We start from the raw sequence: 24,403 nt of genomic DNA, 5'->3' as shown, positions 1-24,403 counted from the left end.
CTCGACATGCAGAAAAAAACCAACCAAAATAGATGCATGGTCTGCAAGCACTATCTTTTACTGTCTCTGAAAAACGTTGTCCGTTCCCATGATTTTGTTCATAATGACTACGCCTAACTCCCTAACTCCGGCCTCTCCGCCGTGTGCCCTCCAGTACCCGCTTCCGTGTCCTTCTGTCCCTGGCACCCCAAGCACCATCCGAGCCACTCGCAGAGGCGGGGACCGTGGCCTGTGATCACAAGCCCACCAAGCCCTGGCACGTCTGCGAGGCTGTTTGGCCTCCAGCTCCTCACGGCAGCCCAGCCTGGGGGAAGGCGCTTGTCGTCCTCGTCCTCAGAGCCACCTGGGTCTCCCTCGCACATCCAGCCCGTGGGCGTGACTGTGTCCTCCCCGCCCTTCTCCCCGGCTGCACCTGTCTGCGATGTTTGTCTCCACGTCTCAGCTGTCACCCGCTTTCCATCTGGTTGGCTCGACCGTTCCTACCACCCGACATACAACAGTGTTTCAGTAAATACTGGTTGTTGAGATGGACGGACGGACGGATGGATGGATGTGCAGACAGACGTGTGGGTGATTGCCGTGGCCTACTGACTCACGCCCTTGCTCACAGCCCTGTCCTGGCTCTGCGTCCTTCCCTTCACACTACTTCTAGAGCACTTTCTAGTGTTTCAATTCCAGCTCCAGAACAGAAGAACTAGTTTAGAATTCTAGAAGGAAAGCTTGAGATTCTTCTGAGTGACATCTAAGGCCTGAAGTCCTGTCTGACTGCTCAGCCTCCTAACCCTCTGCTGTCCCCCAGTGATCGTTTCACATCCTGTTGACCTGTCGTGGCTCCTTCAACACAGCAGGGACCTGAATGCCCTGTCGCCTAAAATGTGCTATCCGCTCTCTTGGAGCACCTTTCTAGTTTTGTCCATGCCAGCTCTTCTGCTCCTCTCTTTCTTCCCTCCCCTCCCCTCTCCTCCCCATCCTCTCCCTTCCCCTTTCCCCTTACGTCCTCTCCTCTCTGTTTGCCCAGAGCCTATCACAGGGCCTGACCTTTTAGAGACAATAAATAAACATGTGCTTTGACGTGGATGGAACTGGAGGGTATGATGCTGAGTGAAATAAGTCAATCGGAGAAGGGCAAACATTATATGGTCTCATTCATTTGCGGAATATAAAAAATAGTGAAAGGGAATAAAGGGGAAAGGAGAAAAAATGAGTGGGAAATATCAGAAAGGGAGACAGAACATGGAAGACTCCTAACTCTGGGAAACGAACTAGGGGGGGTGGAAGGGGAGGTGGGTGGGGGTGGGGGTGACAGGCACTGAGGGGGGCACTTGACGGGATGAGCACTGGGTGTTATTCTATATGTTGGCAAATTGAACACCAATAAAAAATAAATTTAAATAAATAAATAAATAAATAAATAAATAAAAATAAACACGTGGAGGGTAGCCTTTCTTACCAGCTAATTGTGTCGTTCCATGTGTCTCGTGCGTGTTGAATATACTTACTGAAGTGAAATTGAGTCTCTAGCACCAATTTTAGCAACATAACATGGCTCATTTAGTGAACTAATAAATGTGAAAGACAATACAATTTAATAAAGAAATGTTATTCTGAGAGGTGAAATGCCTGTTTTTTATCCCCCTTCTTGTCAATATCACCTTTCTTTCTTATGCAAATTATTTAACCCTTTTGGACTTTGGTTGCTGTGAGGTGCTGATGGTACTTCACCTAGTGAAGGAGCAGGTCAGGCCAGGGTCCTAACTTCTCTTCCAACTTGAGAATTCTCTAATTGATTGTTTTCTGAAGCTGTCTTGGTTCTCACTGTCACCCTAGAGATGTTTTTTTCTAATAAGGAACTACATTTCATCAGATAGAAATATTGATACTGAAAAGAAACTTACAGAATAAACAAAGCAAACTAAATTTTAATGAGAGAAACAAACTAGAAGTGAAAGTGAGCGTGTGGCTCTGAGTCTCTTGAATTCTAGAACAGAAGTTTTGAAAAATGTTTTAAAAATGAGATTTCTTGGGCAGCCCTGGTGGCCCAGCGGTTTAACACCGCCTTCAGCCCAGGGTATGATCCTGGAGACCAGGGATCAAGTCCCACGTCGGGCTCCCTGCATGGAGCCTGCTTCTCCCTCTGCCTATGTCTCTGCCTCTCTCTGTCTCTCATAAATAAATAAATAAAATCTTTTAAAAAAAATGAGGTTTCTTTTCAAATGCATACTCACCATTCAAGATATATAAACTCGAGTTGTCTTGGAAATTTTAATCATACTATTTTCTAACTCATTTAATTATGACCGTGCTGCTCATCTCTTTCTTCATAGGGGGTGTATGTGCCATTCAGGGAGGTCCCCTGATAACTTTGTGTGTAATCACTGTAAGCTTTTGAGGCCAAGCAGATGGGTTGATCCCCTTTAAACATAAATATGGTAGGGCATTCTAGAAGTGATACAACTTCGTCAGAATGTGGAAGCTCTGCAGGTACTTGGTATGCCCTGAGGATCCAGCTGAGGTGTGTAGTGAGGGGAAAGTGGGATCATCCTGCCTCACCCACGTGGTTCAGTGCTGCGCACTTGCCAGAGGCGAGGGACGGCCAGGTGGATGAGGGGCTCTCCTGGAGCCCTGCTCTGCCCCGGGTGCATGGTGTCAGGTGTGGAGATGGAGCGTCTCAAGACACTCCCATTACAGCCCCCAAAGGCTGTTTCCTCCTAGGACATCTGCCATTTGTTAACTTAATCTGTGTTTTAAAAAGTCACAGCCAGGGGATGCCCGGGTGGCTCAGTGGTTGAGCGCCTGCCTTTGGCTCAGGGTGTGATCCCAGGGTCCTGGGATCGAGTCCTGCATCGGGCTCCCTGCAGGGAGCCTGCTTCTCCTTCTGCCTGTGTCTCTGCTTCTCTCTCTGCATCTCTCATGAATGAATAAATAAAATCTTTAGAAAAAATAAAAAGTCACAGCCAGTTTTGAATGGGAGCGGAAATCTAAACCTTGGGTTTCACAAGCAGACAGGCCTCTCCTGTCTCTTCTCCGGCATCATGGCTCCTTCTCTCTGTGGAAGATGAAATGTGCTTTAAGAACAACACTGCTCCTCCTGTTTTCAGTGTCCTCCTCTGAAACATGGCCCTACAGGGACTGCCATTGACTCCTTTGCCAGAAGAACCAACTCTTCCAAATTTTCAGTGACTGGAAACATCCATGAAGGCCTTTAGGGAAATCCAAATATATTTTGTAAATGTACATGTAATTCTATAATGTAGATTTTGTTTAGAAGACTCAGTGAAGTCATGATCCTCTTTCTTTTGTGAGCTCACCTGGTTTTGATTATATAGTGAGTTTGGGGACTTTAATTACAGAAGGGGGTCGTACCGATGGCAAATTTTCCCAATGCAGTGACTACTGGCATAATTTTTTTGACAGTTAACTAATCTCTAAATTGTTTCAATTATCTTGTTTTCCATAGTGAGAAATTTAATTAAAACAGAGTACAGATTGTGAAAAGGTTATTTATGAAAATGCATTTTAAATGTGAATTGAAAAGCCTAGGGACACCTTTTTATTTTAGATAAAAAGATGAAGGTTCTATAATTTTTTACATCCATTTTACTAGAAGCAAGAATAAGAGCCACATGCAATTTACTTGCAATGTCTATCAGGACTGTCACAAGTTGATCTCTTTCCTAAATTGCGTGAAAGGTTGACCTATTTTGGAAACATGAAACTTTAAAAAATGATTTCAGATTTTAAATTTTGTATTTAGAGGTTGTTTTTTCTTCTCTGTACTTTAAACAGAACAACCAGAAAAGTGTTTTGTTTGAGAGCATGGAGCCCTGTGGAATGACAGTGTTGTCTCTAGGGCATGGAGAACACATTTTGTTTCTGTAATGAGGCTTGCCCGTTGCAGGGAGTGAGCGATGACGGTTGTGTCTGAGCTACCGTGATAGAGGTGTCATGTCCCTCAGGTGAAATAAGGCTGAGGCAGGGAGAGGACTTGAGAACCATTGGAATAGCCCTCTAGTGGATCCCCTACAAGAACCTGCCATCTTAGTTTTATCTCCTTGGACATTAACTAGTGTTCTTGGAGCTCAGTCCTTGCCATCAAGCAGCTCAGGGTCTAGGAAGAAACACTGCTATCATCCTCACTTTGAATCCTTCCATAATGACCTCTCTGTTTCAGGTGGTTGTTCTCTGTTGGATCCATGTATATACACCCTACTTAAGATGCTTTTCTTAGAAGAGTGTGGTCACTCCCTTTATTTATAGAATTATTTCCCTTACATTTTAAGTTACTGGTAAAAGGTACCATGCCTTTTTATCCACAGGGCCTAGCATATAGTAAGTAATTAATATTTGATTTCTTGACACAGAAAAAAAAAAACATAATTTAGGATAAGAACACCTGTAATTGACTTACACACAGAATATTTCAGGAGGATCAATGAAGGAAGACTAGCTGCTTGACACAATGTGGAAAGACCTAGAGGAGACAGCAAACCAAGCAGGGAAAGGTGCTAGCAGCATAGGCAGGAAGAGCTGGAAGGCTTTCCCTGAGGTCCCAACATGCTGCTCTTCACAGGCATAGACCTCTGGGAGGGGCTGGCGTATGTGGGCATAGCCCTTAGAGGTATGACACTACTGTCGTATTGACAAGGTTCATTATCATCTTTATGCTTTTGCTTTTATCTAGTTAGCAGAGTGTAAGGTATGTAAGCGGATGTGGAACCTTGAAAGATATTTCAGGGCTAAAGCAGTTTAAAATAAAACCACATTGTCAGATTGGGTAACACAAGAGGAAGGCCCGCTGGCCATCCAGATATGTCCTCCAAGAGCGGCATTGTCCGTCTCCTGGGGAGTTGATTACAGGATAGGGTTTGACCCTCTGTTTTATAGGGGATAAGCAATATATTTATCACCATAGTTACAAGCAAAGGCAGGAGTCAGACTGACTAGATTCAGATCTTTGCTGTCTCTTTAATTGCTGTGTAATTTTGGGTGAATTGCTTATCTGCTTTATGCCTCAGTCCTCAATTCTTAAATGGAGATATTAGTACTTATTTAACACATAGTGTTATAAAGATTAAACAAATTAACATACGGAAAGTATTTAGGGGTGCCTGGGTGGCTCAGTTGGTTAAACAGCTGGCTCTTGGTTTCGCCTCAGGTCATGATCTTCAGGTTGTAGGATGGAGCGTGGATCAAGCCCCCCACCCCCACCCCTACCACCACCGAGTTGAGGGCTCCGTGCTCAGCAGGGAGTCTGCTTGAGGAGTCTCTCTCTTCCCCCCTGCCCCTCTCCCCACTCACACACTCTCTCTCAAATAGCTAAATCTTTAAAAAAAAAAAAGTATTTAACATAGTGCCTGACATGTAAAAAGTGGTATATAAGTAATTTTGGTTTTGGCTCAGAAATCTAATTCTTCAGTTTACCAAGTAGCTTTGTCTCTCATGGCAGACCCTTGTTAAATGAGCCCCAGACATTAATACAGTAGCCCCTCGTTGTCTGGGCAGATCTGTTCCAGAACCTCCAGGGCATGCCTGAAACCTCAGGTAGTGCTCAACAAGATAGTCACTATGTGTTTTTCCTGTACACACGTACTCATGATAAAGTTTAATGTATGAATGAGGCACAGTAAGAGGTTAGCAGCAACAATAAGAAAATAGAACAGTTATTGCGATGTATTATAACAAAATTTATGTGAATGTGGTCTTTCTTTATCTCAAAATATCTTACTGTGCTGTGTTCACCCTTCTTCTTGTGAGGATGTGAGGTGATGGAAGGTCCATGTGACCAGATGGAGTGAGGGGAATGACGCCGGCATGTGGCGTAGCAGTTAAGCTACCGTTGACCTTCTGACAAGGGGTCACCAGGAAGACCATCTGCTTCTGGGCTGTGGTGGACTGTAGGCAACTACAAGCACAGAGAGTTAAATCTTGGTTAAGTGGGGATTACTTTATATGAAGAGCATAATATCCAGGACTGTCCACACCCAAGAAAACAGTTAAAATTAAAAAGATAATTTCCAGTTTTAACTAGAATGGGGTACAATAGGAATTCTCATCTGCTGCTGTAGGAACACAGACTGATAGAATGACTTCAGAAAAATACTTGACACCCCCTGTTAAAGCTGAACACATGCTTCCCAAAGGCCCAGTAATGCTACTCCTGGGAACTGCTCAACAGAGGAGCATACATAGGTGCATCACAAGACTGGTATGAGAGCCAAGTGGGCAAAAACTAGAAAAAAAGCAAAATATCCATCAAAACAGGGGTGAATAAACAAGTTGCAATATGAAGATACAGACCAGTGCTTTCAGGCAGCAAAAGGGAACCAGCTGTTGCTACACAGGACAAGATGGACGGATTGCACAAGCACAAGCACTGTGCTGGCACTGAGTAGTGGTTACCCTGATTCCGTTTATGTAAAGCTCAACAGCAAGTTGATGGTGTTGAGAGTGAGGAAAGTGGTTATTTCTGGGGGGTGGTAGTAGCTGAGGACAGGTCCCAGGGATGCCTCCAGTGTGTGTGTGTTGGGGGGGGAGGGGTGTTCTGGAGCTTGATCCGAGCACTGGTTACATAGCTGTGCTTACTTGGTGAACATTTGCTGAGCAGCACACTCAGGGCTGGTACCTTTTTGTGCCTTCTTTTGTACTTGGATAAAGGGTTTTGAAATATGGCCAGTTTATTTATGAAGAAGGCCATACTAGACAGACCCGATACTCTTGTTTCTCACAGAACAGTCCATCTTCCTGCGAGCATGCCTGCCCTTAGACCAGGTGATGGATGATCCGAAGCCTTCTCAGTCTAAAAGCTAAGCAAGGAGTAATCTTAGTCTTAACAGTATAACTCTGAAAAAAAAAAAAAAAACAGTATAACTCTGATAATCTGGGCTTATGTTTTCTTTGTAGAGAAACCTGTGCACTGTGCATCTGGTGTGCGTTTCTGTGGGGCAGGGGTCCCTTCTTCCTGGTGACACAGAGTCACTTGGTGCCTCCCTCCTGCTGTCATTCACTGAGGGGCTGTCTTCTCACTGGGAAGAGTGACCGAATGAATCCATAACTGTTGATCATTCATTATTCATCCATTCATCCAGAAAGGACTTATTGAATGCTTCCTCCTGCCAGGCACTGGAGGACAAGGGTAGCAGAAAAGGCAGGTGAAGCCCCTGTTCTCAGGGAGACTCCATTGATGAGAATCTGCCCCAGATCTTTGAGCAGAGAGCAACTAGGAGAGGTGAAACAAAAACAACAAAGAAAACATCTTTAAAAAAAAGGATTTTTGTTTTATTTTATTTTTTTATTTGAGAGAGAGAGTGCAGGAGCAGGCATGATGGGGGAGGGGCAGAGGCAGAGGGTGAAGCAGACTCCTCACTGGGCAGGGAGCCCGCTGTGGGGCTCAACCCCAGGACTCTGGGATCATGACCTGAACTGAAGGCAGGCGCTTCACTGACTGAGCCATCCAGGCGTCCCAAGAAAACATATTTGAAAGTATAAGAGGTAACAAAGCACAACCAAAACAAAACAAATACTGTCCAGCATCTTAAAGAAAAGGGGAGCCAAAGAGGTAAGCTCAGCATTTCTCACTGGCTTTTCCCTTGGGGCAGCCTTCCTCACCTGGGCTTCCTCATCTGATTCATGGAATATAGAAAACGATGCTATGAAAGTACCGCCTTTGTAGATGCTTAGGAGAGAAGTGAATTCACTCTGTACAGAGGGGGTGCCATAGGGCATCGGGCTTCATTCTCCGGTGGAACCCTGTGAGGGCTTTTGCCAGTTCCTGAAGAAGTAGCAGAGAAGGTAGTTGAGCGTTAAAGAAATCTGGAGTTTGGAAAAGTTAAAAAAAGGTGAAGTTTAAAGCTCCCAGATTTGGTTGCAGAGGGTTGATAACCCCGCCCTAGGCTTTGCATTGGAGCTCAGAAAAGCACTCACCCAGGAAGTCCCTGTCCCTCGTGGGCCAAGGTTAAGCTGGAGTTGCTCATTGTCCTAGCCTCCCACCCAAAGCAAATAATAGATTCTCTCTGGAGAAATAACTCAGTGTAGGCTTTAAATTCTTTCTGTATTTTTTCATATGTAAATACAAGTTGAAGCCACCATAAGAAAAAACTAAGAAAAAACTAGAGACAGTAGATTCAAATAGCACATACAAACTTTATATGTTCTTTATGATCCAGAAACTAAAAAAGATGAGTTCAAGCAGAGAACTAGGAAATATAGAAGGTATAGGAAAATAGGAAATATAGAAATATAGCAAACAGATATTCTAGAACTATAAAATACAAAAAAAGAACTGAGTAAATGGTTTTCAGCAGATTAGATGCAGATGAAGGAAGAAATGGTGTCGAAGTCAAGTTAAATGAAGCAGGAAGACAAATCCTAGACAATACAGAAACTTTCATGAGGCACTGAAGTTTCTAGGGACCACTTCCTTTACTTCAAGCCTGGCAGGCCCCAGATGACCTGGCACCTGCCCTCCCTCTGGCTCACTCCATCTTGCTGTCTCTACCTCAGGACCTTTGTGCTTGCTGCTCCTTCTGCCTGAAATATCCCCTTCCCCCTTAAACAAATCTGCATAAATGGCTCCTTCATTCACTCTTTGTTTTTGTTTTTGTTTTCTTTTTCTTTATTTTTATTTTTTTAATAATAAATTTATTTTTTATTGGTATTCAATTTGCCAACATACAGAATAACACCTAGTGCTCATCCCATCAAGTGCCCCCCTCAGTGCCCATCACCCATTCCCCCCCACCCCCACCCCCCGCCCTCCTCCCCTTCCACCACCCCTAGTTCGTTTCCCAGAGTTAGGAATCTTTATGTTCTGTCTCCCTTTCTGATATTTCCTACCCATTTCTTCTCCCTTCATTCACTTTTGTATGTAGAGTCCTTGCTTAAGGCTTCTCCACTGCCTCCCCACCTCTTCTGTGTTCATGTGGTACTGTCTTTGTGATGCTTGGTTTTCTCTGTCTGCTTTCCCAACAGAATGTCAGCCCCATGGGAACAAGGATGTGGTTTGGTTGTTCAGGACAATATCCCCAGTGCTTAGAGCAGTGCCTGGCAAGTAGTAGACATTCAACAAATGCCCACCTCCTTTGGAAATTGGAAAAATTGATGTAGAAATCTCTCGCATGATGTGCATAATGTGACCTGAATACAATTTAGTAATTCGAATCCCTTTCTTCCATCTTCATGGGATTTCTGGTTGAATTTGGTTTTCTTTAATTTTCTGTATACAGTTTTTCCTTCTCTTGTTTGTGGAATTTCTAGGTTAACCCTTTTGTTATCTGATTTTTGTTTATTGTATTTCTGAGCACCTTGTCAGATTCAAACCAATCTAATTCTGTCTCAGGTACGAACTGAGAGGAGAGACGTCATTCTGTGAATAACTGACATGACTGTGTTTTCACAAGCTGTGTTCACTTGTGGATAGAATCACAGCTGATCGGGGGCAGCCACTTTTTCATCCGAAACCACGAAACCACGGCAGTTCGTACTAGCAGTGGCTGAATGGACATGCGGACCTTGCAATTTTAGACAGTTTTAAGAATGTATCACATTTTATAAAAGTCAAATACCTGGATAGCTCTGAAATTTTCTGGCCTAATAATTTGAGAGTGTTAAAAGGGATAGATCTTTAAATAAATCCCCCTTTATTGGGCAGGTGTTGTGTCAAGCAGCTTTCATACATACTTTTTGGTTAATCCATCCACAACCATTGATGGTTTATGGATTATGCTTCCTATTTGGCAAATTATAAAATTGAGCTTTGAGGAGGTTAGGTTGATTTTCCCAAAGCCACACAGCTAGTAAGAAGCAGAGCTGGAATTTGAACACAGGCCTCAGACTCCAAAGACTGATAGGAAGAATTTGTAGGAGTCTAGAACCTGCCTAATACATTCCTTATAGCTTCTAAACAAACACCTAGGGATGTGATTTAATGGTCTAATTAATATTTTATTTAAATGATTATGGAAAATGTTCTTATTTAGAATTATTATTAATATTGTGATTTTTATCCTTAATTATAAAACAACTTGGTTATGTGATATATTCATGGTCATTGGTGATACTTGACAAGGATATTATTTAAAACCCAGGGAAAATATATTTCTCAAGAGACTGTTTTTAGCTTAATGTTTGTTTTATAAACTCAAAATAATCATTATAAGAGTATAGACTTTTTAAAAAGATTCTATTTATTAGTGAGAGCGAGCCTGCTAGCATGAGTAGGGGGAGGGGCTTCAGGGGAAGGAGAAGCAGACTCCCTGTGAGCAGAGAGCAGATGAAGGCTCAATCCCAGGACCCTGAGATCATGACCTGACCCTTAATAGACTAAACCACCAGACACCCCAAGACTATAGATTTTAATAAATTTTAGTGTTATATTATAAATGGAAACTTTTTGTATTTCAAAATGACCAAATACCACCATAATTAAAGTGAGATGTTATAGAGGGTAATTGTTTCCTTTTAAAAGGACTTAAAACTGAAACATTATTTTTAAAATAACTGTCTTTTGTAAATTCTTCTGTTTAAAATGGCTTTTCCCAGCTTAAATGTTATGCTTGATTTTACTTATGACAGAAATAGAATTAAAAATAGGTCATGCTATTTCCTTTATCCTGGAAAATCTCTTCTTTTCAAAGCAAGATTTCTTTGGTATTTGGCCATGTGTCAGTTGGAGTTTTATAGGTCGGGAATGGCAAATGAACACTGTACCTGTGTGAGAACATGTTTCTCTTTCTGTAGCTGTAGTGTCTACCAAGTGTCCAAATCACCCTCTCATTTAAATTCCACATAGACAACTTCACTGTCAAAGATAAAAACTCAGAGGTGTAGCCTGTTGAATAAGTAAGTCTTTGTTACTGAGGCAAGAATTTATATCAGTACACATTTATTTCTTGTCCTTGTTTGTTCACTGTTGTTCATAATATTCTGAGTCTCAGAGACAGAATACAGAGTTTTAAAAGAGAATTTTTTTGCTGAGGACAGGCCACGTTGGTAATGTTTGACAGAAGAATTTAGGTGAGGTCTTAGTAGCAACATTTATAGTATTTTAATAAATATTACATCTGATCCTATAGTATCTCCTTAATTTGCATTCATCTTAAAGAAGCTTTTGCTGTATTTCCTGCCACTTGGTCTGTACTTAGTTCTTGTCATTTGTTCATTCAGCAAGGTCACTGTGAGCCTCCGATGTGCCAGCCATTGAGCATACATACAAAAAAAAAAAAAAACAGGCAAGGCCAGGGCCTTCCCCTGAGGACCTTACAGACTCAAGGGTGAGATGGGAGGCAGGAGGGTAATGCCAGGTCTCTCGTATAAGCAGGTCATCGGGTATCATGGAAGCACAAATGAGGGAGTGAAATTTCAGCCTGAGGTGGTCTTCTGGTGGGAAACCTAAAAGGTGATATCAGAGGGAACAGCAGGTACAGAGACTTTACAGCATGAAACGGTGAAGCTTCTCGAGGGTCTGCAGCGAGGTGCTACAGCTTCCCCTGCATGGTCTCTGGGTGGGATGCTGAGGCAGGCCCGCGAGAGGCTTGGCAATATGTGCTTTATTTGTTTTTACTTATTTAAACTCAATTAGCCAACATATAATACATTTTAGTTTCAGATGTAGAGTTTGGTAGTTCATCAGCTGCATATAACCCCCGGTGCTCATCACATCCCGTGCCCTCCTTAATGCCCGTCACCTAGTTACCCCATCCCCCCACCCCTCTCCCCTCCAGCCACCCTCAGTATGTTTCCCAGAGTTAAGAATCTCACATGGCTTTATTTTGTAGGAACAGGAGCAGTGGGGAGTGGAGGTTTATAAACAGGGAAGCAACAGGTTTCGACTCACATTTTAGTGGATAATTGTGGAGGAAGGTTTAGATAAGGGAGCACCAGCACTTCCAGGGAGATGAGTTAGAGTATTGTACTAGTCCAGCTGAGAACTTCTGGATGATTGTAGCACAGCCACCATGGGAATGCAGAGATTGCAAGGAGGTCACTAAAGATTTGCTGCCAGGTGGAATGGTAGTGGGGTGGGAAAGCGAGAAGCACTGATTCTACCCAGACGAGGGTGCCTTCAGAGCTTTGTGTAGACCGTGGTTTCTTAGCATTTTATTAGGGATGTGTATCATCTGTACTGCCCTACTCACAGGTACAGGACCCTATTTTAAAAGTGCAGCAAAGGAGATAAAACATCTTTGCACTGCATTTTAATAATGTCAGGGAGCTCTCCTAAGCTTCTTCCAGAGGAAATCCATTAGGTTCTTAGAGCAAACAAGTCATAATGCCCACTTTCTTCACTTCGGGTCACCTGAGGCATGGCCCTGGAGAATGCACTGACATGCAAAGGTATGCTCAGGGCAGGAGACAGGACCAGGTGGGGGTGGATCTGGCATGCTTTTTCCTCTGCAGACACTCAGTCCAGCAGTGGAGTGAGCATCCATGTATCGAGCAGCCCTTCCTATACCCCAGGCACTGCTCTTATTCTGTGTGAAACAATAAACAAGACACAGTCTGTGTTTGTAATGGTGGGAGAGGCCGAGAGTCATTTCCATGCAGTAATGGAGATGTGTATATCTGATCCATTGTTGGCATCACCTGGATGTGATAGACTCTGGTCTCATGGAACTGGGAGGATACAGGAGGAGAGGAGAATCCTTTGAGCCTTACAGTGAAATATTCCCCTGGCAGAGAGGCAAGCACAGAGGCTTGTCGGGAGCAGCCCACAGACTGGAAATAATTTTTGCCCTTGAGGCTCAGGACACATGGCAAAAAAATGAGGCTGACATGTTGACTGGGCCGTGTCACAAAGGAGAATGTTCTCTAGGAGAAAATACAGAAATGTGAGAAATTACACAAAGGTTTCAAGTGTAAAGAAAATCGTTCAACATGTCTGAGCACTGCCAACTGGGACATAGTGAGTTCCCCACCCCAGGTTCTGGAAGGCTTTTTAGAGTAGATTCTCTGCTTAGCTGTGTGATTGAACTAAGTCTGTGACATCTCCTCTCTACTAGATTTATGATTCTACTCAATTATGTGTTACCGTACAACAAATAATGCATTCACTATTAAAATTTCTGCTCTGGCCTCAGAAAAAAAAATCCAAAGAGGAATTTCTCAAAATCAAATTAAATACATAAGAAAACAAGCAACCAGTAGTTGGGAACATTAAGAGCATTCAAGAAGAAAAAAGAGAGAGAGTGAGAGAGAGCTGCTGATTCCCAGATCTCAGTCCTCCAACAAAGAAGCCTCCTGTTGAGGGGCTCTTACGCTGCCCTTCATCATGGAAACTAACGTTGAGTCCTTTCTGATTAAACCCCCCAGTTGTTGTCTGCAATGACCTCGTCCCCTGCCTTGCAAAAGAGTAGCAGGTGATCAACAAGAATTCCCTCCACTCCCTCCTAGAAACTTACAAATGTACTTGCACCTACCCTGAGCTTTTCCTCCTTCTCTCCTGTCACACTCTTCTTCACATTTCCCGGTATTTTTCAAGTGTCCATCGAACAGACAATTTTTGTAATGGGAGGAGGTGTGCCCCCATGGCCAAGGCCACCTGTGAAATCATCATGAAAGAAATTATGTGAGAATTGCAATTTTAATCTTCTAAAATTTTCCGTGTAAGAATATGGAAGTCAATAATTCAATGACCTAAACAATTTGAAAATTCAAGTAAATTTCTAGCATTGTCATATCTGTCAGAATAATTGAACAAGGAATGAATGACATAACTGTAGGGTTAAAATAGTATAGCACTTAATGTTTTAGTTATTTTTTTTAAGATTTTATTTATTCATGAGAGGCGTGCACACACACATACACAGAGAGAGAGAGAGAGAGAGAGAGAGAGAGAGAGAGAGGCAGAGACACAGGCAGAGGGAGAAGCAGGCCCCACGCAGGGAGCCCAATGTGGGACTCAGTCCCGGGTCTCCAGGATCACACCCCGGGCTGAAGGCGGCGCTAAACCACTGAGCCACCAGGGCTGCCCAACGTTTTAGTTCTTTAAGAAAGTTCCACTCATCTACAATCTTGATTCTTTAGGCACAGAAGTAGTAGACTTCTCCACTTGGTGAAGCCACACTCTTTTCAGGCTCGTAATAAATTACTGAAGAACCACGAGCTCCACATTGCCACACTGCGCAGCAGGACGACCTCGTTGCAGGTCTGGCCCTCCAGATTCACCCTTGGTCTTCTCTGAAATTGAAGAATTTGAAACCACGAGGTGGATCTTGTCATTCAGAATCTGAGTCCATGCTCCTTAACGTGGCCGTTCATGATCTGGTTCATGGGATTACTCAGTTTACTGAGTCTCCTCACTCTCTGCTCCTCCGCTTGCACCCTACAGTGTACCCACAACAAGCTGCTTGCTTCCCTGGATGCGAAGGCTGCTCAGATGTCTGTACCTCTACTGTTTTGCACCTGCTGTTCATTCTGCCTGATTTTTATTTTTAATGCATTTCAACAGCTGCTTTTGCTTTTCTCGGCTTTTGAAACTAAGTGCTAGCATTGGCACTTCTGGGAGGCTTCCCTCTCCATTCCCGCTTCCCTTTGGGCAAGTTTGTGCCACGTCAGTGCTCACCATTGCCATGGCATTTGCCATATCGCGTTACCATTATCTCTTTAATGATCTGTCATCTCCCCTGTGCCATCTCACACACCAGAGTAGACGATGATGGTCCTTTTCCATTCATCATGTCTAACAGAGTGCCAGGAACAGGGTAGGTGGCAAGTGGAAGGGTTTTGTGTTTGTATTTTTTTTTTTCTAATTTAACTTAACATTATTTTTTCCACTAGGAACACCAGCTTCTTTTAGTTTATTAGTTCACCAGAATTACCAGTAATACCTGCATTATATGACTTATTATTCAAAACACATCAATTTTATTGTTGTTTTGAATGTATCCTATCTGACAGCTTTCTCCTTCTTGCATTGGTCATTGGAAATCACCAAATTAGTCACCTGCCTGTGGTGACTGCGAGGAACACTGTGGTTTATATACTGTGTGCTAATTGTATTCTTATATTCTTTTATTCTCCCTCTGCCCCTATTTATTGAGTATTCTTTTTATATGCTGTTCTGTCTTGTGCTCAAAGTACTGGACATGTAGCTCTTCAACAAATATTAAGTTCCTTCTTTGTGAAAGAACATTTTTTAAAAAATTAGGTGATCATGTACAAAATGTATAAGCCTTATTCCTACAGAAACAGTACCATCTCTTGGTATTGATATTTGCTTTACAAAATGAAAATCATTATAATATAACTTCCTATTTAGGTATTTGTGTTTCCTAAGCCACATAAATCGAGGTCTAATGTTTCATAGATGCTTTGTAAGAGAGAACAAACTAAGGTAATCACTTTAAAACCAGTTATTTGGCTCATACCCTTGCAGGCAGTAGCTTCTGATATTCTTCATCTGTTAGTTGTATTATTTTAGAAATCCATGTCTTCGTGGGTAATGCTTTAGGATAATAGTTATATGAGCTATCCTTCATAAAGTTCTTAATACATGTCAGGCAATTTATGGAATATGTACATATGTGTGTGTACACAATTTCTCATCCCTTCAAAAAACTTAAGGGATTCACAGTTCACAAGTAAAGAAACAGATTCTGATATATGAATGAGCCTTACTAATGAAATCATTGTTAGTAAATTATGAAAGTCCATCTAACTTCAGAACTGTTATCTTAGCCCTTGACTAAGATCTGGTGTTAATCAGTACACTGATTAACATTGGTAATACCAATCTTTCAAAATACTTAGGTGTTATTTTTAGGCTCATTTAAATATTAAGTAAATACCAATCAATCCAAAGTCGCTATGTAATTGACTAACACCAGAAACTTGGTAATAAGTTTTAGGGTAGGATTCATACTTTCATGGACATAAATGTCATTGCAATATCTTTAATTTAGTCTTATAAAATGACCATTTCTTTGGACCTTTTTGAATTCCACAATGCTTTTAAAATAACTGTAGTTGGGCAGCCCCTGTAGCTCAGTGTTTTAGCGCCACCTTTAGCCCGGGCATGATCCTGGAGACACGGTATTGAGTCCCACATCAGGCTCCCTGCATGGAGCCTGCTTCTCCCTCTGCCTGTGTCTCTGCTTCTCTCTCTCTCTCTCTCTCTCTCTCTCTCTGTCATGAATAAATAAATCTTTAAAAAAATAAAATAACTGTAGTGCACTTGTTATTACATCTGCAGAATGTCCTTGGTTTGAAGCCTATCTCCAGTAGCACCAGGAGGATGGCTTTTGCTCTTGGAGTTTTTTGTTGTTGAGTTGTAAGAGCTCTTCATATATTCTGAATATGAGACCATTATCAAATATGTGATTGGGAAATATTTTCTCCCATCCTATGGATAGTCTTTTCACTGTCTTGATAATGTACTTTGATGCATAAGTTTTTAAGTTTTAATTTTGATGAAGTCTATTTTGCCCTTATTTTCTTTGGCTGTTTGTGCTTTTGCTGGTATATCTAAGAAACTACTGACTAATCCAAAATCACAAAGATTTACACCTGTGTTGTCTTCTAAGTGTTGTGTAATTTTAGCTTGGATACATAGATGTATGATGCGTTTTGTATTAATTTTTGTATATGGTGTAAGCTTCATTCTTTTTTATGTGGGTATCTAGTTATTCCCACACCATCTATGGAAAAGACTATTTTGTTCACCACCAAATTGTCTTGGTGCCCTGTTGGAAATGAATTAACCATAGATGTAAGGTTCTCTTGTGTTGATCTGCATCTCTACTGTTTTGATTACTTAGCTTTGTAGTAAATTTTGAATTGAGAAGATACATGATCTATCCAGGAGGAAGTTACATGTATAATTGAGAAGGATGTGTTTTCCAATCTTACTAGGTAGAGTGTCTCTTAGGTATAATTGGTTTCTTTTGTTGAAATCTTCTGTTTCATTTTTTATTTTTTAATCATTTTTTAGGTATTCTTTTTATTATTGGAAGTGTGATATTGAAGTTCCCAACTATTCTTGAATTGTCTATTTCTTCCTGTAATTCTGTCAGTTTTTGCTACATGAATTTTGATGTCTATTGTTATGTATGTGTACATGTATACATACATTTTTATAATTTCATCTTGATGGACTTTTTTTAATCATCATATGTGCTTTTACTCTGGTAATAAGTTTTGTCTTAAAGTCTGTCTTGTCTGATATTGATGTAACTATGGTAGTTCTCTTTGGATATATATTTCCATGGTGTCTTATGTCTTTTTTGTACCTTCTATTTCCTTTTGTTGTCAGATACTTTTTATTGCATCACTTTAACTCCATTGTCATTTCTTTTTCTTTTCTTTTTTTTTTTTTTAAGATTTCAATTATTTATTTTAGAGAGAGTACATATGCATGAGTGGGAGAGGGGTACAGGGGGAAAAGAGAGGGAGAGAAAATCTCAAGCAGAGCCTGATGCAGCTTCAGCCTCACAACCCTGCAATCCTGACCTGAACTGAAACCAAGACTTGGATGTTCAACTAAGCTACCCAGGCGCCTCTCTTTTCCTGTTCTTTTTTTTTTTTTTTTTTTTAATTATTTTCTTAGTCTGCCCTACAGATTACAATTTACTTTTTAACTTAGGTCAGTCTTTTTCATAACTTATGCCAACTTAATTTTAATAGTATACAAAAAATTTGTTTCTCTTTAGCTCTGTTCTTACCTGCCCATCTTTGTGTTGTTACTGTCATGCAAGTTGCAGCTTCATACATTGTGTGCCTATCAGCATACAATGCATGCAGTTGTTTTTTAAATCAAATAAGAGAAAAAAGGAATTACAGCAAAACATATTTATAGTTTTGTATTTCCCTAAGTAGCTGTGTCAGTGTTATTTATTTTTTTCATGTTTCACGGATTCAAGTTACTTTTTAATGACCTTTCACTTTACCTCAAGGACTCCTTTTAGTATTTCGTGTAGAACATTTCTGCTACTGATGAATTCTCAGTTTTGTTTACCCAAGGATATATTAATTTTTCTTTTTTGAAGGATAATTTTGCTGGTTATACAATTCTTAGTTGACAGTCTTTTTCTTTTAGTACTTGGAATGTGGAATCTCATTGTCTTCTGGCCTCCATGGTTTTTCTTGAGAAATTAGTTTTTGATTTTACTGAGGATCTATTGCACATGATGAGCCACTTCTCTCTTGCTGCCTTAAGATCCTCTCTTTGTCTTTGTCTTTCAATATTTTGATGAAGTTGTATGTACATGTGGGTCTCTTTGAGCTTACCCTACATGGAATTGGTTGAGCTTCTTGGATTGGAGATTAAAGGTTTTCATCAAATTTAGGAATTTTTTAGCCATTATTTCTCTATGTAATCTTTTTTTCTTCTTACTTTCCTCTTCTTCTGGGTATCTCATTATGTGTATGTTCATGTTTGATGGTATCCCACAGGTCTCTGAGACACTATTCATTTTTCCTTATCATTTTTCCTTTTGTATCTTCTTCATCAAACTGGATAATCTCAATTGATCTACCTTCAGGTTCACTTATTCTCTCTTCTGCCTAGTTGTATCTGCTGTTAAACTTCTCTGGTGTATTTTTCATTTCAGTTATTATACTTTAAAACTCAAGAATTTCTTTGGATTCTTTATTATCTTCTATATCTATATTCTCTATTTGGTAAGCCATTATTCTCATACTTTAGTTCTTTAGACACAGAATATCCCTTTAGTTTCTTGAATATATTTCAAATAATTGATTTAAAGTCTTTGTCTAGTAAGTCCAGTGTCTCAGCTTCCTCAGGGACAGTTTCTTTTGATTACTTTTTTCTTATGTATGAATCATATTTCATGTTTTTTTGTATAACACTTAATTTTTAAATTTTTTTTATTTATTCATGAGAGAGGGAGAGAGAGAGAGAGAGAGAGAGAGAGAGGCAGAGGGAGAAGCAGGCCCCATGCAGGGAGCCTGATGTGGGACTCAATCCTGGGTCTCCAGGATCAGGCCCTGGATAGAAGGTGGCACTAAACCGCTGAGCCACCCGGGCTGCCCTATCACTTAATTTTTTTAACTGGAGATATTTAATTTAACGTAGCAACTGTAGAAGTCAAATTCTCCTTCCTACTAGTATTTTTTGTTTTTTGTTTTTTTTCATATTTAGTGACTTTTCCAAACTAATATTGTAAAGTTTATTATGTGTTGTCACGAACATGTGTCTGCTGTTACCTTAGTGGTCAGCTAATGATTGGGCAGAGATTTTATTGAATGCCTGGAAACTAAGTCCTTATCATATTGGAACAAGTCGTTAAGACTCAGCCAGTTGATTCCCAACTCTTTCCTTGGCCTTGCCTTTCCTCTTGTGTTGTACCTACAGGTCATCTTGAGGAGAGAGTTCAGGGCCTTTCCAGGTTTGCCCTGGGCATCTACCTGGTACTGTGCAGACACATAGCCTTCTAGATTCCCAGGAGTATGTCAGAGCTATTTAAAGGGCAAATGGATATCTCATCCTCCCACTTCTCTTACTGGCTTTTGATTAGACTGTTGTTTGCTCTACTGCCTCAAGCAGCTGAAATCTTACATAATTGCCTCTGATTATTTTCTTCGAATACCCCCAGGGAAAAGGCTTTTTGCACTGAATGAGCTCCAAGTCAAATGCAATCCTCTAAGAATGAGGTTTTGAAAGAGCTCCACCTTTCTCTGCTTCCTCCAGTGGCTCCCAGCCTACTGAGGTCCACTATGGTTACAGCTGTTGGTGGTCAGGGCTCCTGCAGAGCTGGGACTGGTGGGTGGGAAAAGGACTCATTAAAACATCCCAGAGCTCACCCAAGATTCAGACAAGCTTTTAAAAATGAGTGCTCCTTAGATCTCTGCAAACCTTTTGTTAATTTTCAGCGTTTTGAAAATGTTGATTCTGACAATATTTGCCAGTTTCTTTTTGCTGTAGTAGAGAAAATTTTGAAGGTTCTTACTCATCATTTTCACTGACATCAGTTTTATATTTTTCTTTACACTATACCTCGATATATATTTAAATGTTAGCTGGATTAGCAAACAGTCACTAAAAGAAGAGTGGCTCTTTTTTTCCAGAAACTTTTCTGACCTTTTTTTGTACTTCTCCTGTTTTACTTTAGGACTATGATGATGGATATGGCACTGCTTATGATGAACAGAGTTATGATTCCTATGATAACAGCTATAGCACCCCTGCCCAAAGGTAAGAGTTGATCTCTGATTACCCCGTTAACCACTTTTGCCCATCGACATATATGTACTCTGGGAAATGGGGATAACCAGGCAGCAAGGGTAATGTGACTTGGTTTGCATTATTTTTTTGTTTTTTAATTGGAGAAGCACTCTGTCTTAACCAACTAGTACATATTATTCCCCCAAAATTTATCATAGTATTAAAGTAATGAGACTTGAAAAATAAAATTGAACATTTTTTTTTACCCTAAAAATTTAACTTAGTGTTCAATATATTCTAAGGAGGAACAGTGTCTACAAAGTCTGTGGCCATGCAAGTCCTAAGGCTCAAAATCACATCAGCAATATGTAAATATCCTACATTGTCAGTGCCTGAGATGGAAAGCCCCAGAAGTTTTGTTTGGCATTCAGATAAGGTTTCTGTTTCTTAGCAGCAGTGATCCTGTTTTCTAACAATTTCAAATTCCTATTTGTGAATAATGAGTTAGCTCCCATTCATTTTCTAAAGAGGTGTTTACCCAGAAATAAGTGTTATCAGAGGCAAAACAGAGCTTGATAGTTACCTCTTGTGATAATATACCTTGATGTTCACTGATATATGAAATCAGTGTTTATTCCTGTTCAGAGTGTTTTCCTAAATGCCTAGAAACCTCTTCCTTTATGTTCAAAATTCTAAGTGGAAGACAAAGACATATATACAAAACAAAATATTGTCGTTATTAAGCATAAAAAAGTATGGACTGTGTGGTTGTTTTGATGAAGTATAAATTCACCTCTGAACTCATATGGTGCCAGGCAACTTTGAACCAGTAGCTACCATTATGCAGTTCTAGTACCAAGATTGACACGGTTCTTTTTGGCTCATGTCAGAATTTTTCTCATATAACTTGTAACAATTAAGAACCTTCAGACTTGGACTCTCAATTGGTCTTTCGGAATGGAAGCCTGGCACGTTGTGTTTGTATCCTTGACAGTGATGGGACACCGTATGAGGACTGGTACTAGCTGGTGCTAGCCAGGACTTCACATACAGTATCGCATGTAAGTGTCCAGTCCACTTTATCGGGCATGTGGCACTGTTACCCCTGTGGAGATGAAGAAAAGGAACCCAGAGCACAGGATGAAGTATTTGCCAGAAATCCCACATGGAACCTTTACTCACATGTCTAATTTGAATGGTAACAGCAGGGGTTAATGTATCTCTATTTTACAGTTGATGAGATGAGGGCCCAGAGAAGTCAATGACCAATCCAGAATGTGAGCCCAGACTTAGAAAGCTTATAGCCTTTCCACTTTAAGCTGTGATCATGATAATAATAATGATGGTACCATTATTAATATGCTGGATCACAAGCATTCACTCCTTCCATCATTTATTCAGCCTGCACTACCAAATGTCCATCTGTGTTGGGCTCCATGCTTGATGTTTGGAATACAAAGATTATTGAGACAGAGACCCTTTCTTTGAAAAGCTCATAGGCTAGAAGGAAACATTTGCTCAAAAGCAGTGTGATATGATTATCATTGAGAGGTCTGAGGAACAATTCAGTATTTCCAGAAGAAGCCAGTGCTAAAGTCTGGCTGAGAATCCTGAGGACATTTCACTGAGTAAAGCGAAAGAGGAGTGGGAGTCACTAGGGGATGAACAGGGAAGGGCATTTCACAGAGCTGGAATGGCAGGGCACGGGCCGTGGAGCAGTAAGTGCTGGTGGAACTGCACTTCATCTGTAGAGCTGGGAAGGGTTCTGCACGGGAGGGAGATAAGGTGAGAGGTGGCACAGTCCCTACGGGGCACCGAGGCTCGGGGCTGCAGGCAGCACGCAGGAGCACTATGGAGCCCCGAAGGGCAACAGGCCAGGGGCTGCTGCGTTTCAGCTTGTATTCAGAGTCGTTCCATGGCAGTGGAGGGGCTGGACAGGCAGGTGGTAGGCCGAGAGGCAGAGGCCAATTAAGAGGATGGTACATTATAAGGCCTTTAAATGTCAGGGAAGACTCACTTAAAGAGACATCTTGTCTGACAGCCAGTCTGCCTTCTTTGAAGTGATCTTTTCAGTGTTGAAACCCGTCACACCCGAAGGAGGACAGAGAATCACATGAGAATTGCCCACGTTGACAAATGTAGAAGCCACTCTTTGTTAGGTATGCTGAGTATTCGTTTAATCCTCATGACCTGTGACATAAACATCAGTCCTTTCACAGAAGAAGGAAACTGTGATTTATAAGAATTAGGGAACTTACCTAGGATCATGCCGCTTACGAGCAGAGGAGCAGGCTTTGCACCCAGGTCTGTGGCTGCACATGTCCTAACTCACCCCTACCAAGCATCACAGGTGCCGTGAAGCAGCCGGTCCACTGTAAACCCAAGGGAAGTGGCTGTACTGTGGGGCAGGCTGAAAAGATGGTTCTGTGTACTGTATGAGTTTGGGAGAGTTACTGTAACAAATTACCACAGCCCAGGTGGCTTAAGCAACAGAATTTTATTTCCTCACAGTTACAGAGGCTAGTAGAAGTCCAAGGTCTAGGTGTTAGGGGATTTGGTGTTTTCTGAGGCTTCTTCCTGTGGCCTGTGAATGGCACCTCCTCTGTGTGGCCTCATGTGGTCCTTCCCCTGTGCACGTGCATCCCTGGTATCTCCGCATGTGTCCACGTTTCCTCTCTTCTGATGGTACCAGTCAGATTGGATTAGGACCCACATGCAGCCTCACTTTAACTGAATCACCTCTTTAAGGACCCTGTCTCCAAATACAATCCCATTTGGAGGTCCTGGAGGCAAGTGGGGCTTCAACATATGCTCTGAGTGGGGGACCCAATCCAGCCCATAACATGCACATATTAGAACACTGGTTTAAACACAATACTCTGTGTCTCAGAATTAGAAATCCACTCTACACCAGTTAGGGTAGCAAACTTTCAAATCCTCTCCAGGAACAGATAATATTAACACGGAAATCACCACCACCACCACCTTCAGCTGTTGTACATTTACTGTGTGCCTGCTGCTCTCATCCTCTCTCCCCTCTTGACATGCCCTGAAATGTTGCAGAATTCAAGTCTAAACATGTAATCCCCTTATATACAGGTTCAGAGAAGTTAACTGGGTCATCCACACTCAAAAGACTGAGCAGTGGTCCAGACTCAGCTTGGCCCCACATTCTTTTTGTCCTTTGTCCCACTGCCTCTCCACTCTCCTCTCGTCGTGGCTTTGATTTCAGTGGCTCAAATGAATTCCTATTAGTATTTCCCCTATTCAAAAATCTGATACTTTGTGATGCTTTAGAAGCCCATAGGAATTAGGCCTCCATCTGAACGGGAAGGGTTGCCTTATCAGACTTGGACTACCTTAGTCAAACCTAAAATTTCATTTGTGCTGTGTATTAATGTTGTAAACCAGGACTAATGAAATTAGGAGCCTTATTTTTCCCATTTTACATTAGATCCTTTCAGCATATGGCTGAACTGCCACACTCTCAAGGAGCCTGCAGCCTTAATATTCACTAATAGATAATGCCGTGTAGCACTCAATGATCTGTAATCTACAATTCCTTGATTTTGACACTTCAGTTTCTGTAAAATTAATTTCGTACTTCAATAATTCTCTCAATCAGAACTTGAAAGCCCATTCTGTGCTATAGTTGTAAGGTTCAGTATTACTGCAGAATTCTTTACCTGGTCTGCTTTGAGAGTATAGAGCTATTCTGAAAATATTCTTTGACACATCATGGTGTGGAAGAAAGAGCATGAGCAGAGGTTCAGCCGTGCTGTCCACCGTGGTAGCCACTAGCTCATGTGGCTGTTGAACCTTGAAATGTGGCTCATGCAGATTGGGATGAGCCGGACGTGCAGGACACACACCAGGGTCCAAGACTGAGCATGATACAAAGAATATAAAATAACCCTATTACTAAAATTAGTTTTACCTCTTTCTTTTCTTTTCTTTCTTTCTTTCTTTCTTTCTTTCTTTCTTTCTTTCTTTCTTTCTTTCTTTCTTCTTTCTTTCTTTCGCTACTAGAGAATGTCAAATTACAAATCTCTCTTGGATAATGCAGAGTTAAAGACTCTGGCTCACTGGCACAGCAGCACAGTGTAGTATCTCCTGATTAAGGCACTCCCTTACCCCTTGGGGTAAGCAAGTCAACTCACCAGGTGCAGAAAGAAAATTAGGGAGGGTCAACCCATATTCATCCTTTTAAAATTTCTATTTCCATGTTTTGTGTTGTATATAAATATAATCTGTTAATACTCTAGTGCGTGTGTTATATATAAACAG

The 24,403-nt window shown here is 41.3% G+C and overlaps 1 protein-coding gene across 18 annotated transcripts in view; it reads left to right on the top strand.

Moving 5' to 3' along the window:
• The window catches only part of KHDRBS3 (KH RNA binding domain containing, signal transduction associated 3), a 184,390-nt gene that overhangs the window by 120,823 nt on the left and 39,164 nt on the right, over positions 1-24,403 (top strand). For all 18 annotated transcript variants that reach the window (XR_011996494.1, XR_011996496.1, XR_011996497.1 and 15 more), the window contains exon 7: positions 20,064-20,146. Coding sequence is in view for 11 of the 18 variants with exons in the window: in XM_072733870.1 (XP_072589971.1) it covers positions 20,064-20,146 (83 nt within the window). In the remaining 7 variants the exon portion in view is untranslated. The remainder of the gene's footprint in view (positions 1-20,063; positions 20,147-24,403) is intronic.

Source organism: Vulpes vulpes, chromosome 13 (genome assembly GCF_048418805.1).
Source record: "Vulpes vulpes isolate BD-2025 chromosome 13, VulVul3, whole genome shotgun sequence".
Taxonomy (NCBI): domain Eukaryota; kingdom Metazoa; phylum Chordata; class Mammalia; order Carnivora; family Canidae; genus Vulpes; species Vulpes vulpes.
This window is presented reverse-complemented; position numbering and strand designations above follow the sequence as displayed.